This window comes from Uloborus diversus, chromosome 10, assembly GCF_026930045.1.
Source record: "Uloborus diversus isolate 005 chromosome 10, Udiv.v.3.1, whole genome shotgun sequence".
NCBI classification, from domain to species: domain Eukaryota; kingdom Metazoa; phylum Arthropoda; class Arachnida; order Araneae; family Uloboridae; genus Uloborus; species Uloborus diversus.
This window is the reverse complement of record NC_072740.1, coordinates 109,787,065-109,804,325: the sequence shown is the minus strand read 5'-3', so window position 1 is coordinate 109,804,325 and position 17,261 is coordinate 109,787,065. Positions and strand designations below refer to the sequence as shown.

General features: G+C 34.1%; 1 protein-coding gene across 1 annotated transcript in view; it reads right to left on the bottom strand.

Annotated features, from left to right (window-relative positions):
• LOC129231475 (CRISP/Allergen/PR-1-like) overlaps positions 1–17,261 on the bottom strand; it is a 153,845-nt gene that overhangs the window by 47,015 nt on the left and 89,569 nt on the right. Inside the window, exon 3 of the mRNA XM_054865801.1 lies at positions 11,493–11,580. Within this exon, the coding sequence (XP_054721776.1) occupies positions 11,493–11,580 (88 nt within the window). The remainder of the gene's footprint in view (positions 1–11,492; positions 11,581–17,261) is intronic.

The window sequence follows — 17,261 nt, the reverse complement described above, 5'->3', positions numbered from 1 at the left end:
GGCGTGCTATTATTTTATTTTCCCACCGCCACCCTCCGCACCATCACCGTCGACCGGCTCCTCACGATGCTGCACCTATAGCGAAAGCCGTCTCCAGGTTGCATCCATGTCCTACACACAATCGCATATACACACAACTACACACACACACATACACACACACACATACACACACACAAACACATACTCACACATACACCTACACACATACACATACACACACCCATACATACAGACACCTGCACATACACACACACAAAAACATACACACACACATACACACAACTACCCACACATTCATGCCTGCACACAGACACAAACACATATATATGCCTACACACATACACATACCCCCCACACACTTTCATACACCCAACTACCCACACACTTATGTCAGCACACAGACACAAACCCACATGCCTACACACACATACACATACCCCTACACACAAACACACATATCCCCCACACACACAAGCACACAGGCCTACATACACACACACACACACACTCGTGATTGCGAAAAGTATAATTTGAATTCAAGATGTCAAAATTCAAATTAATTTTTTTTTTCTCTGTCATCACCTCTGCAGGTTCAACGGAAAGCACTGCATTTCAAGGGGGCATCAATGCACAAGTTGTCCTACAGCTCCAAGCGTTTTTATAATTACCTTTTTTTTTTGAATTTTGTGAAAACATTTTTTAGAAATGTCAATTTTTCCCGTTTGCTCTTTTTAGGCTTTTTAGCAGCCCAATGATATTATACTAGGAGATTAAAATTTTAATGGGAATCTTGATACTGAAATATTACTAATGACACTCTTCACTTCTGCTTATTTCTAAACGATCATTAAACTACCAGTATGACGTTTTCCTGAGAAGTAAACCAAAACTAAAAAGTCAATGTATTTATTATTGATTATGATGAATTCCAGTTCGTCCTCTCTGAGCACTTAGAGGGGGCCGATGTACTAATATGAAAAACGTTGATAGTTGGTCTTTTCTGGTGCAGATTTGAGTGCATTTATTTATTTATTTATGTATTTATTTTTACGAATCTTTCGAAAAAGTGAAAAATTCGTCACCCTTTGCCAGATCACAGAATGGCACTCTCCAAAATACGGGCCAGTAGAATTTTGCGTCAAATGTGCAAATAACTGAAACCTACTTTTTCGGTTATGTGATGTTAAGAGACATTCAGCCAACTCACCAAAATTTTAGTCTTGACCATATTTTTGCAGTACTTTTTAAAGCTCGTTTGGATATGGGTTTCGTTTATGTAATAAATTAGGTGGCGCCTTTTTTAATTTTTATTTTTTAATTTTTTATTTTTATTTTTATTTATTTATATATTTATTTTTTTTTTTTTTGCTACTACGTTCTAGACTTGTCGCTGTTGACAATAAAAAGCATTGCGTATGCATATGTACTATTTTCAACGCAGTTTTTTTTTTTTTTTTGAGCAATCTAGAACTGCTTATTGTTTTCACTTGATTGTTGAATGACGGCTGCGTCCATTCGCGTTCTTTGATTTTTGCCCCCGGGTCCTCAGCGAATACTGGGCCTCCACCAGCAGCACTGTTCACCGGAATTTTCTCCTACTGGGCAGTTGCGGTTATGTCCTTCACACAAGCACGCCTACACATACACGCACTCCTACACATACACCTACACTACATGACTACACAAACAGGCGTGTCTACACACACTCAGGTCTCCACATACAAACACGTGCTTGCGAAAAGCAAAATTTAAATTCAAGATGTCAAAAATTCATTTTTCCCCCAATTGGTTTGAACGAAAAGGTCACCAATGACGTTTTAATCACCTCCGTAATTCGAGCTGTACCACTGAAAACTTTATCCTATATACTATCTAATCTACATATTAGTTCTTAACTTGGAACTTTTCTTTTTGTGACGAAAAGTAATAATTTTTAATTAACTAAGTTCCCAGTGAGAGCGAACAAGTCACTGGATAGTTGCAGCTTTGCAAGGGAAATGCTTGGTTCTTACTTGCAGTTGTCGTATAGCTTTGGCCATGGTTGCTGTAATGCTTCTGGAGATTTCTTGGTAAATCAGGAAGGTTCTAATCAAGTAAATTAAACCTACTCAATTTTTCTAGAAGGTTCCCGAGACATGACTGGTTTTAACATGGGAGATTTCCAAATTCTTCAGAAAGCTTCAAGGTTAATTTTATAAAGGTTTCTGACTTCTAGCAGAAAACGTTCCAGGTTTTTCCAAGATTTGTTCCTGGCAGAAATTGGGCAAATCAGCTGCCTATTATTTTCCAGGAACGTTTCTGAATCGTTTTTAAAGTGTATGGTTCAATGAATCCGGAGTACGAAAATCGAATGCGGGCCTTATTGAACAAACAGCTCATACAGGACGAGAGAGAGAGAGAGAAAAAATATCCATTCAGAATATAAATTTTAACTTAACGTATTCTCACTCATTCTTTTGTCCTCAAGAACTGAAATTAAATGACATTTTATAAGTGAAGTGATGTTGACTCTTTAAAAATCTTTGATTTTTCAATCATCAATATTTTCTGCTTTTCTTCTCTGTACAACACTGTAAAAATGATTCAGAAAAGTTCCTCTAAATTAATGGGCAGCTGATGTGCCCAATATCTGCCAGTAATATATCTTGCAAATTCCAGGATTTTTTTCCGTTAAAATTCAATAACCTTCCTGATATTATCCTGGAAGCCTCCTGAAAAATTCAGAAATCTTCCCGTTTAAAACCAATCGTGTCTATGGAAATAATATCTTGGCATCATTCTGATTTATCAAGGAAGTTAAAAGAGCATTATTGCAAACATGGCCAAAGCTATGCCAGAATTGCAAGTAAGTACCGATAATTTTACTTGCCAGCAAATCTTGCAAAGCAATGCAGTCCACACTTTTTCGCTCCCTTAGGGAGATTAATTAGCATGGACGGGCCGCACTTAAAGTAAAGCCGATACACTTTATGAATACACTTAGTTAATCTTTAAACTGGGAGCTAAAAATATTTTTCACAACAGTGAAAGGTCTGCATTTTTGTGACTTGTAGCAATTCAGGAAACTTTTCGACAATGATACTTAATTTTTCCAGGAAGTGGATAAAAACCATTAAAATCCCTAAACGTGACACGGAAATACCCAGTAACGTTTCGGAATTTTTTTACAGTGAATATATTCTCTCTATTTCCTTCTTTCTTTTTCTTCATTCGACATTGCTTTTACTCTTTTATTTTAACTATGCAATTTCAGTAAATCTTTCTATTCCGCTTTGAATTTTAAAGTAGATAAATTGCTTTTCCAATTTATTCCTCCACCCCAGCTCGTTTCATTTCAATTTTATGTTTTGGATGTTTTTCTTTTATTTATTTTTTTTTGTTTATTTTATTTGTTTATTTATTTGTTTGTTTTGTTTAAAAAAGTTTTTACACTTTGCCCGTTCCCTAAACTTCACCCATTACCATGTCAATCAAAATATTTTTACATATTTAGCTTTTTTATAAGCTTTCAGTTTATCCGCCTTCTCCTCAAATTTTTATCTCAATTTTTTTTCTCATTGTTTTAATCAACGAGAGGTGGAAAATTTATCGTTCGCATAAATAAATAAATCAACAGATAAAATAAAAAGGGATCAGATCCCGCCACCACTACAAGAGATCCCACTCGCAGAATAAATTAATAGATTATGCAACTCACTATCCACCAATCACAAAATGAATAGACCTGCATCAAAGCCATGGCGAAGTCAAATCAATGAGAATTGGATTAATCAAAACCAATGAATTTCTCTTTACTTTTTAAGGAACTTAAAGATTTATTATAGCTTTAGCCTTTTTTTTTCTTTTTTTGATGTTTTATGAATGATTTTTTACTATAAATTCCTTTGTTAGAATATCATACATGAAATCTGAAAAAAATTCCAAAAAAAATTACAACGAAAAGGCTAAGAATTTTGCGCTGAAAATCAATGTCCGCAAGTATTTTTCCCCCCTTGCATCTACAACAGAAAACAGAAATTATCAAGCGCTGGTCCGCCGTCCAGTCAACGGAAAAATTTGATTGATCCTTCTAGGTTTTTACGAAGAGAAGAAAAATAACATTGAATGATACTCTTGTGCGCTAACTTTAAGATAACGTTTCTCAATTTTCCTTGATTTTTTTCAAAACGTTATTTTTGCATCTATGATAATTATAAAAGGATTATCTTAAACGCCACATATAAACATTATTGAAAAATCTTACAGCTGACTAAAGAGGCAGTTCACCAATGACTAGCTGACTAGCTCAGTTTTTTTTTTTTTTTTTTGACCCTCATGCAGGAGCTCCCAACTCCTCTCTCGGTAAATTTTGTCTGATGATTTGGCAGATTTGGACACATTATTGCAATATTTTAATAGTTAAATGCCCGATTTTCTCTTTGCATTAGTTGTACGTATGAGTACATACCGGAATTTTTTCATTAAGAAACATTTGGAGTTCTATTTGCGCCACACAAAAAAATAAATAAATAAATAAAATAAAAATAAAATAAAATTTATTTTATATTATATAGAGGGAGTCCTTGCCTTCATGAATCCGTGAAATTGAGAAGGGGGGGGGGGATCCCAAGTTTTACCGGTCCAAGAGTCAAAACTTATTGCTTAGAGCTGCTCTGCAAGGTTTAATTTTTGCCAGAAGAAAAAATGCGGGAGCTTTATATTCTTCAAAACTTATGTTTTCACGTAAATAGTATTATCTTCGTTTTCCTGGTAACAATTCACCGAATTTTAAAATAACTAAGATCAAATTGCCAAGAGTTGCTTCAAATTACTATGGTATCCTTCATCGACAAAATATAACATCATTGGATATAAATACCTCCAAGAATTTCCAATAGATGGCACTGCAACCATTTGAAAGATCAATTAAGTTCGGTAAGTTTTTAGGATTAAGTCGAGTGCCGACTTACGCGAGGGATGCGTTCTAAGACTCGTCGCGTAAGTCGAAATTTCGCGTTGTGGAAAATTATATGTATACCAATTTTTTAAAAGCACACCAAATTCTTTTAGACACTTATAAACACCTTTAAAACTGCTTTAAAACATTCCTTAACAATACACTACAATTTCTTAAATAAAGAACTGAACTTTTACTGTGTTTAAAAATAAAAAAACTTCTGTTCAAAATGAAATATTTTAAGATGTACAAAATGAATGATCAGTGGGAGGGATAGACATAAAATAAAACAACACGGTACGTAAAGTATGAAGTAATAATAAAATGCTGCACTATAATAGTACTGTAAGTAATAATATTTATGAGTTAAAAAATGAAGATATTGATTTATGCTCCATGATCAGATCGTTCTTATCCAATGCATTTTTAAATACGGTTGCTTCACCTTTTCTTTTATAACGTTGCAATTTGGGGCAACAGCCCCTCTTTCTTATCTCTTTAATCCACAATACAAGAGCAGTTTCTATTTTAATAATATTTACTTTGCTAAACTGCTCTGCAAGCTTCAATATTGAAATTAGGTTCCTGTACTTTTACAGATATATCTCTTTGTTTTGACTTTTAATTGCACGTATGGAAGATTCACTCATATTAATTTCGTGCTACCGTCGACGTTTTGTAGTTGTTCAAGCATATCGAGAATCTTAGCCTTTTTTTTTTTAATCAGAAACTTTCTTTTTCTTCCCATCTTCACAAACTTTAGATAAAGGTGCCACTGAGGTGCCAGAAATTTCATCAACTTTAATATTAAGAATGAAAAAAATTAATAAATGAAAGATGCTGAGTGGTTTTTTGATGCACTAACAACGCGATGCGTAGAGTAGTTAGGTGTGAGAACTTTCGCTGTCAGTGATGCTTAAAGGGATGTAATAACATTTACGAAATCAATATTTTGTAGCCAATAACGAAGCAGATACTTACTTCCAAAAAATTCGTATTGTGGACGAAAAATTCGCTTTAGCTCTAAAATTTGTTACTCGGGAAAAATTCGCGTTGTAGCTATTTCGAGTAAATCGAATCGCGTTGTAGCGGGAGTCGACTGTACATTAATGAACGATGAAAGTGGAACCCGAAAACATTATTAGTTCTGCTGTCAGATTAGTATTTGAAGCATGATTTCTTTTGATTTCAACTATTTTGTGCTTTTTGCGAAGATCTTCTTCGGGGTGTTGCCGGTTTATTCATTTAATTTCGTTTTTCAATATTGTTTATTAACTCTAGTAATGCTTTTTATTTTTATAATTGAATAAGAAAAGAACATAAGACAACATATAAAGGCCCAAATTAGCAAGAAAGCTGCATGCACGTGTTTCGGTGTTAAATGCAGGGGCGGAATAGCCTGCAGGCCCATCGGCCCGCTAGCCGGTGCTCCCTCCCGCCTGTGCGCCCTTTCGCCCTTGAACCTGGTCGACTTTTTTTTCTGTCTCTTTGCTCCCTTTAACTTGGCCGACTTAGGGTTTTTTTTTTTTTTTTTTTTTTTTTTTTTGCATTCAAACATGTACGCATGTGCGCATTCGTTTTTTTTTTTTTTTTTTTTTTTTTTTTTTTTTTTTTTTTTTTTGCACCCATACAAAGGTGCGCCTTCGGTTTATTTTTTCTTTTTCTTTTTTTTTTCGCATTCGAACCTGTGTGCCTTCGGTTTTTTATTCTTTTTCTTTATTGTGTCCTCGAACATATGTGCCTTCGGATTTTTTTTTTTTTTTTGGTGCCTTTTGGGAGTCAAGGGACCCAGTCCGCCCTTTGTTACATGGAACCCCTTTTTTTCATGCAAAAGAAGTGAGCTATGGACGAAAAGGCATCCGACAAAAGAATCTTTTGTCGGGTGTTTTTTGCTGAATGTCTTTTCATCCATAAGCTCGCTTATTTTGCATTGAAAAAGGGGTTCATTGAAACCTCGAAACGCGTGTATGCAGCTTTCCTACTAATTTGTGCCTGTTTTGTATTCGTTTATTTTTCAAGCACAAAGGTATTCATTCAGTTCTTCGTTATTTATGTACCTCAGAGCCAGAGGAAAGTAAGTCACATTATGATAATTTTACAGTAGAGAGGAAAAACTTTTTTCTGGAACATGCTAAGGATGGAACACATGCTCTTCTAACCCTAGTAAAAAATTGAAAAGGATTTCTTTTTTAAGAATTACGTTTACATGGCTAGATGCGGGATAGACTTCTGCATACAATACACTAATAAACCGAAAACGGTAATTTTTAGATTTACGTCCTTCTGGCTCTGGTTCTGGTGCAGATTTACTGATTCATTTTCAAATGTTTCTTTTGAAATCTCCCATATTTTTTTTTCTCAGTACGTTATTCCTTTTTCTAAATTTTAAAATATCTCATAATATAACGATGGATTCCCCCCCCCCCCCTCAAGAGAGATAGTTTTCTCTAAGAATTCCAATGGTGAATTTGTAGCATGACCCGCACCCTTTCCGCTTTTACCTTCTGAAGGGCACCCTTAATATAATAAATTGCCGAGGTGTATTTAGGAGTAAAAACTATAATATCAAACAATTTTTATTTTCAATTTTTTTTCAGCTAAATGTTTAATATTAGAATCACGTTGATTCCTTACGTAACCGGTAGAAAAAAGAAGTTTAATATAAATATTTTAGGCATATGACAATTTGGTCTAGTACGCTTCTAAAATTTTTCTTTGGCCTCAACTTTAAATTACACTCTAAATTTTTATTGGAAGCGCAACGAATAGATTGAAATTCAATTCTGAAAAGCTATTTCACTGAAGTACTAAAATCCAAGTACAGATGATATTATTTTATTGATTATTTTTAATCAAAATTTCATCTAAAAATATGCATTTAAAATTCACTAAAACATTCTGCTTATCAGAAAAGTCCACGAAAAGGTTATACTCTCCCCTTTTTTATACTCTCTGGAGCAGAATAGGAAAAAAACTAAACATAGTAGAGTTCTGGAAACTCGGCACTTGATAAACCGGCTACTTCCAGAAAACTCCGCCTCATTCCGGTAGCACAAAAAAAAAAAAAAAAAAAAAAAACGCTCTAAGTGCGCTACACCCACCCTCACAACAAACCTAGTACACTCGCATCCCTGATAACGCGGCATTTTCATAAGCTCAAACACTTTACGACCCCCATGAGGTCGAGTTTTTGGGACTCTTCTGTATTATGCAGTAAAATCAAGTGATTATAAACTATAATTTAAAAAAACGCATAAATTTAAAAAACAGATAATACAAAATGTTTTAAAATATTTTTTAATCGTCACTCTTACAACATCATCTCATTTTGTCATCCCCAAATCAAAATTTCTTCCTATTATCGAAAATGCACCCAGCCAACTGTTAAAGATATTAAAAATGTGGATGTGAAGGAAAATGATTATTGTTTGTCAATCGCGTTCCTGCATTTTTTTCTCATTTTTATCATTCTCGATGAATGTGATAAATGAGTGCCGAATCTAAGCACTGCCATTCATTCTCTACGTTCGACAAGCAGTTCAACCTCCACGCGCCGAGTGGCGAAAGTTTTTTTCCACCTTTGACACTAAAAAAAGTTTTGCTTTTACTCATTGCTCCTCAAAGCCCACATGCGATAATTGAGTCATATCTTTCATTGGAAAAACTGGGAAAAAAGCAAAAACAGTGAAAATATTTTGTCAGGAATGTTCCTGAATGTTTATCGTCGTGTTGATAAATAAAAAGATAAGATTCCTCTCCGATGTTATAACTTTTGAATCATCATATCAACGGGTGGTGACAGCTATTTTTTGCATTTGTAGCTAAATCATTGTATGCAGTCTTTGATTTTCTAACCTAAACTAGTAGATTTTTCTACTAAAAGCAAAGAAAAGAAATCAAAAAGGATTTGATATTATATAGCGCTGTACTGGAGAGTATATGGGTGTATAACTTTTTTGTCCTTACTGTTTCTCGAAAATTAGCGTATACTTTTTGGTTTTTATTGATATTGATAATTTATTTAAATGAATTTTTCAAAGAAGTATCGCATAAAATTTCGCGCAGCAATATCTGATAGATACAAATGTTGATTTTTTAAAAAATAAATGCTCATTATTTATTTTTCATTACGTATTATAAGTTTATCGTGGTTTATATGTGGATATGCATCTTACCCTTCTATATAAAATGTACATGTTTTCCAAAAGAAAAAAAATCTTAGTATCTATTTCCTACATTTCAATCTATCACGAAGAGGATAATAAAGAAAAAAAATGAATAGGTCGTACTCGAAAGAGCATATTGGGACATTTTATTGATACAAGTATTATTTGTATCAATTCCCCGTTAACTAGATCTAAGGTTTTGAAGTCAGCGGAAATTGTAAGAAAAGTGCCAAATTTAAAGACTTGACGATAAATTTAAGGTACCACGCGATCTCATCATCTGCATATGGTAGGACATCCATCTGAAGGCGTACGAAGATATCTTCCATTACTGACCAAAACGCGCTAAATTTTGAAAATTTCATATTTCGATAACGGGGATCCGAGGGCAAATAGTTTATGCGTTCAAAAACCTGCTTTACTACAGTACTCATTTGATTGACCATCATATTTCGATAACGTGAACCCGATGGCAAATAGTTCATGTTCATGGCAAATGAAACATGGCAAATAATGCGCGGTACTCATAGATGCCCATCATATTTTGATAACTCGGATCCGAGGGCAAATAGTTTCGAATGTGACCATCGAATTAGACCATACTGTGACCATCGAATGTGACCATAAAATCGAAATATAACCATCATATTTCGATAACGTGAACCCGAAGGTGAATAGTTCATGTTCATGGCAAATAATGCGGGGTACTCATAGATGCCCATCATATTTTGATAACTCGGATCCGAGGGCAAATAGTTTATGCCTCCAAAAACCTGCTTTACTATAGTACTCATTTGATTGACCATCATATTTCGATAACAAGAACCCGAGGGGAAATAGTTTATGCTCATGGCAAATAGATATGAGGGATACTCATTGATTGCCCGTCATTTTTCAAAAACGGGGAGCCGAGGGCAAATAGTTTATGCGTCCAAAAACCTACTTTACTATAGTACTCATTTGATTTTGCTACTTATTTGTTTGTTTTTTATTATTACACTGTCATACGATTTTTGGGTAAGTTAGGCATCATTTTCTTTCTAATATTTTGTAAGAAGTTATACGCTCCACGAGGTTAGTTTGCGTAACGCTGGCAAGGGATTCCATGAATTGAAAATTTTGTTATTTCCATAGATGCGTAATGGGGATATCCCCATTACTGCGCGGATGCTAGAGAGCAACTCAGGTAATAAGATTATTGGCAATCGTCAAGCGATAACGAAAAAATCCTGACTGATCAGCGGGATAACATTTTATGGAATATTTTTTGACCGTTATTCGGAAGAAAATGTAAATTGGCTGCATATCCTGTACAAATGTGTCACTGGGTAGAACAATAAAATAGTTCGTTCGTTGTGAGTATGATCCATTGATCTCCTAATATTTGATTGATGACAAGTGTGAACGAGAGAAGTGGCAATTTCACTTCATATTTCAGCGTATACCTTCTTATGTATAGAATACTTCCCGCTACTTTCATAACTACAGCACTGACATGGGTGTAGCCAGAATTCCCGTTACGGACGGGCAAGCACAGGCGCAACAAGAGAGTGGTTTTTAGCCCCCCCCCCCTCCAGTATGGACCTCGGATATTGCTTGAAATTATAGTCCTCCTCTCCCTAAAAACACATTTTATGCTATTTTTTGGTCAGATGATTGCAGAAAAAGCGGATAGGTGGCTCTTCTCCGAAAATGTTTCGAAATTGAAGTCCTAAAATTGCAATTTAAATTTTCTTTGGTGACATTTGGAAAGAGCGTGGCAGTCATATATTCTCTTCTAGAGAGGGGCAGTTGCCTCTCTTTACGCCCCCCCCCCCTCTGTCTTCGACCACGAGTACTGAGGTTATTTCAGATCCAGGGTTTAATTTGAAACGAAACAAAAGCTCTATAGTCCTTAGAACCTATTTTAATATTTTAACAGTCTAAACTCCGTTTAATATAGAAATATTCATATAAAATTGCAAAAAAAAAAAAAAAAAGTGCTGGAGCTGAGCTCTCGTAAGCTCCCATACAAATCAAACCGAAATCACGTAATGAGATGTGCAATAGTTTTCAATAATTATTTAATTCTTTACACATTCTGTTTTTTTTTTTTTTTTTCAAATACATTTTTGGGTGCATACAGTAAGCGTATTATTATTCATTGATCATTTCTGTTGTATGATGAATGTAAGTGATTTGTGAATTATTTCTTCTAGGTTCTTACAATGAATGCGATTTCTACACCTCCCCGACTCCCTCCAAACCAATGATTGGAATGAACACACAAATAAATAGCTAAGTAAATAATATCGATAAAACTTTACAGTTTTTGACTTGGCAGCTGAAGGGTTGATGTAAGACCGTGAAATTGCTTTGAATATTAGATATTTTAAAAGATTATTTACCAACAGATCTACAGTCGGGACAATCATGTTGAAATATACACTGGTCAGCGTGTTTTTGTGCCACAGAAGCAAGTTCTTCGTCCCAAACCTGAAAATATATCACATAAAAAAATCATTCTTCAAATTCACTGAGCTATTTTTTTTTTTTTTCAAATTATTTGTAGAAAGCATTAAAATTTTTTATACAGCAATATCACAAAAATCACAAAATATTTATTTAAGTTTCGATATTACATTGATTCACTTACATTCAGAGACAATAATGTAACAGTATACAGTGCCTAACTTGGTTGAAAATGACGGGTTCAAAGGACATCAAACTGATTTCGAACACCCCCCATGTTCAAAGCACAGAGCTGGATCTGGGGGGGGGCAACCCTCTTTGCCCTGGGCAACAGCTTCGGTGGGGAAGCGAATTCACCCCCCGTTTGTGTTGTTTCATTGAAATTCAAGAAGTTCAATATAAAAACTTGAAGAAAGATGAGTAAGGGCGGCAGTTTCAAGATGTGCCCCGACTCGGAAAAATGGAAGTTCCGTTATTACGAGCGCAAAACCCGTACCTCAAAACAATAAAACATGTTTGGGACATGTTGCATAGGCACATACTATAATCTCCTCTTTTATCTAATTTACATGATCGTAAAGTTTGCATAGCTAATGCAGGTTCTTCTTTGGGCATAATGCAATCTAGAGATGTGTCACAAGCAAAAAGAGGGCCAATACAATATTACTCTAAGGTTTCAAATTCATTGTCCAGTGTGTGTGTACGAGTACTTAGGATTTAGAAAAGTAAACTGGGAAGATATGTATGCATAATATTTTTGAAAAACTGAAATGAAAAAAAGAGAAAATAGAAATAAATGACAGTATCACATAAAAATACTTTCAGAAATATTGCAAAACATTAAGTTATATAGAATATACGATTTTAATCTAATGCGTTACTGGGCCTTAGAATTGCTCGTATACCAATTTCTCCTGACTAGGTGACGCCCTCCTCCCCTCCTCGACCTGAAACGCGTGACTTAAAAATAAATCTTCCGCGATAGAGCAATAATATAAGTGTATACAGTCTTCTGTTAACCAATTTTCTTCTTTCTTTACATTAAAGCAACTCCCTTTGTTTCTGTGTGCAAAGTATACGGACCTAGAGCCCCTTGAAAAAGACAGGCTGACTTATCCGACATTTTGGTTCCAAGACAGAATTGGATCCAACCTCGTTTCTAGTATTTATAAATACGTCATAATATTCGCTGGTTGCTAAGTCGTAAAATAATTGATGATAAGTTGAGTAAAATGTCACTTTAGGTAAATTTTGAAAGATAACTTCGGTTACAAATTCAGCTAAAATGTATCGGGAAATGTTTACGTAAGGCTCCTATATAAGGGGAGCTGACTTATCCGACATTTTGGTTCCAAAATTGTCGGGCGAAAAAAATAAACATTTGTACAAAAGCCTCATTGCAGAAAACTGGTGTCAAAGCTTTAGGTGTGTTGCCCGAAAGATGTTTGATTATTTTAATCTGTAGATGAATGCAATTTAATGAATACAAATTAAAAACAAATAAGGTGTGAAAATGAGGTTTATTACCGTAAACATTTCCCGATACGTTTTAGCTGAATTTGTAAACGAAGTTATCTTTCTAAATTTACCTTAAGTGACATTTTACTCAACTTATCATCAATTATTTTACGACATAGCAACCAGCGAATATTATAACGTATTTATAAATACTAAAAACGAGGTTGGATCCAATTCTGTCTTGGAACCAAAATGTCGGAGAAGTCAGCCTGTCTTTTTTCAAGGGGCTCTATGTTTACGGTAATAAACCTCATTTTCATACCTTATTTGTTTTTAATTTGTATTAATTAAATTGTATTCATCCACAGATTAAAATAATCAAACATCAATCGGGCAACACACCTAAAATTTGCTTGTTGCGTATCATATAACCTAAACCGCATACCACTAGTATATGTACGAAAACCGTGTTGAAGAGAATCGGTAGTTACGCTGCACTTGTGTTGCTTGATTGATGTTTGTTCATAAAAAGAGAAGATTTTATTAATTCAGATTTAAAACAAGTGAGGTATGAAAGTGCAATTGAGGCAGTGAGAAGCAAAGGGAAGTAAGTGGCAAAATTAAAGATTTGGAGATAACCAGTACAAATAGTAGGGATCCTCTCCTCTGTCTTGGGGCATGAGATAGTGTACTAATAGCCCTGGTAGGTGCTGCTGTACAGCATGATTTAGAAAAAAAATCAATAAAAGCCTATCTAGAATTTTATCTTTTAACGCATTTTACTCAAAACTTGAAAATGTCTACGTACATCCCTTTGTTTCTCACTGTCTCAATTGTTCACAAGAAACATTTCCTGGTAAACAATTATTATTTTTAACAAAGCAAGTAACTTGCAATATTTGCTCAAATTTATGCTTTGGACCATTCCTTGAAAAAGTCAAACCCTTATCCCGCACGTGACGGTTCATATATTTCATTAAAAGGTAATACTTTTAAAGGATAATAACGAAATTTTTTGCTGAAAAAATCGCACATAAGTTTGTAGTTTGTTAAGCAGAAAAAAATGTTCATAAATATTTCAAAGTGAGACGTCACGTGCAGGACAAAATTACCATTTTCCGTCAATGGCTCTTTTACTCATCTTCTCATCAGTTATCTATATGACGAACAACCAGCGATTATTATACAGTGAAACCTGTGTAAGTTGACCACTCGCGGTGCAGTACTTTGGCGGTCAACTTAGAGAGATGGTCAACATATAAGGGGCGGTAATAATTTTTTTATATTTTTTGTCATTTCTTGCACCATGTATTCATTTTTTGAGGAATTCACCCTTACTCTTTCTGTTCAACCCACTTTCATTGTTTAACATTATTGAATGTGAAACAATAATTAAAAATACTATTCAAATAATTTTGTTAGTTTTTCCTTGTTTTTAACTATATTGGACACTTTAGTTTTAGAAATTCGATATATGCCAGCTAATATTCTCTGGCTTTTTACATTTTCAGTTAATTTTAATATTTCATACTTTTTATTAATCTCAAGTTCAGCTAACTTTCTTTTTGAAACCTTTTTATGTAAAACTTTTAGCACAAAGAGCAACAATCTCGACTCTCCCAGTTCATAAAGGCAAGATCGAAATGTCCTATCTCTTAATCTCTTGCACCAGAAACGTGTAACTTCACTAATTAGCAAGCCCAGATCTGTGTACCCGCAGTGCGAGAGGCCCGCGTCCTTAAAGGGGCTAACAGCGATAGAAATTGAAGAAAAAATAGAAAAAAAAAACTAGCACTAAGACTTATTCACTTTACTTATAGACACTGCTGGCCGCTAGGGAGGGGTCCTACATATTTTGTTGCAGGGGCATCAAAATGTGAAGATCCGGGCCTGCTCTTTTTAGCACAATTCCTGTGTTGTCACAACATATTGCAACTGAAAGGGAAGACTTTAAACTTTTCTACTGACACATATTTTCACTGAACAGAGTACAAAAAGCTATCGCAAATAGAACAACAAATGAAAAACAAGTTTGGAGAATAAATAGTAGCATTAAGCTTTATACTGCTGTTTAGTTAGTAAAATGCTGTTCTGTCATCAAAGCATTAAAAACATTCTTGGAAAGCTATGAAAGAAAATAAAAAAGTAATAATAAATAAATAATAAAATAAAATAATTTGCTGAAGAAAGTTAAAAAAAAATAAACCAAGTGGTCAACTTACAAAGGGTTTTTTACAATACTTCAAACCAAATTTGGCGAACATTAGTGGTCAAGATAGACAGAGGTGGTCAAGATAGAGAGGTGGTCAAGTTACAGAGGTTTTTTTTCATTCTATGAGATAGGACTAATTCTGTTCCTGACAAAAGCGGTCAACATAGACAGGCGGTCAACTTACAAGGGTGATCAACTTTACAGGTTTTACTGTACTTGAAACCAGATTGAACCGAAGATCATTTTGAAAACAAAATGTGGAATGGGTTGGCTTGTCCTCAAAAGTGGCTCTAGGTTAAAAATAATCTGATATAATGTGTCAATAATTTAATCTCACATAATTAAGCTCCTACTCATATTCACTTTATTTTTAACGTTATTTTGTTCTGTCAAATCTTTGACAAGGACGAAATCAATTTTCTTTTGAATGCAGGTTTATTTGATTTTTTTTTTTTTAAATTTCGTAATGTTCTGTTTTGTTCTGTTATCTTTCAAAATTGTCCTTGAAGTCGCGTCACGTCCTCAATCAAAAATGCTTAATTTCAAAAGATAAAGTTAGTCACATTTTGCATTCCATTACCTGGTGAGATTATTTTTTTTTTCGTAAAAAAATGTTTAAGCGAAAGTGCAAGATTGTAGTTGAAAGCTATCTATTTGCTGGCATATTAAATAGGAAGGGATTTCACTGAAAAAATCAACAGGTTTTCTAAACTCAGAAGCATGATATGTTGCATTATGGTATTGGAAAGTTAGTTCTGAGTAGGTGTTACATCTTGCATAAACAAAAAAAATGTATTTTGTGGCACACTCTACCTCCTTTATTCATGTTGTTTTTTATAATACATATTACGGAATATGGTATACAACTTTATTCAAACTCTAACACTTTATGCTCTGTGATTTGTGTGAGGTAAGAGTGAAGAATTTTTAGCTCAACATCAATAAAACATTTGTACTAAACAGTTTGTACGATTTTTTTACAAAGAAACATAAAATTTCTACAGAAAGTCCTAAAAATACGTTTTTACCTTTTATCTTTTTACAAAACATATTGCAGAATAAAATGTACGACTTCATTTAAATAATGACATTTCCTAAGCTATAATTTTTGTATAAGGAAACCATGGTAACTTTTTTGGTCAGAACTAATGAAATATTGCACATGCCATACTTTTTAAGTGCCTGACAATCAGCATGACATTATTTACCAAAAAAAAAAACATGCAGTTTGAGTTAAGTGCCCAAATAAAATAAATCTTGATCCTTTATATTTTTACTAAACTTATTACAGGACATGATTTACAGCTCCATATACTCGATGACATTTTCTTAGCTATAACTGATATATTAAACTATGCGAAGGAAGCATGGTGAAATTTCACACCAGCGCTAAAAAAATATTGCACTTGAGTTCTTTTACAAATGTCAAACAATTAGTATGTTTGTTTTACAAACGAATATAAATTTATAGCTTTAGAGTCCTATGAAATCAATTTTGATCCTGCATTTTCTAAACTATTATTTTTACACGAGAAAAACATGGGAAAAATTTTCTACCCGCGCGAATAAAATATTACACCTGGCAAAAATTTACAATTGAAATGACGTTTTTTAAACAAACAAATAATTTGATATTGAAACCCTAATAAAGTTGGCTTGATTGAGCTATAAAAATTTGACTTTTCTGAATTCTTGACTGAATTACCATATTAAATTACTCGTCTCTATTTAGCCCTAATGTATTTGGCTCAGAGCCAGAAGGATGTGTGGTCGAACCTCAACCATGTAGTTAGTATTTTGAGGAGCGAAGACTTGAAATAGCGCTTTCAACAGTTTGACACCTATAGAGTTTCATGGTGAGAGTTTTCCCAGTTTTCTCCGGTAAATAAGCCGTTGCATGGCAACCACACGCAAAAGTTTCATTACGGCATCACACGAATGGTGTAATAATGAATCTCTTTAAATAGGTAGCAATTGAAAAAGAATATTGAGACATTTATTTATTTACTTATTTATTCGTTTTTTTCACGCAAAA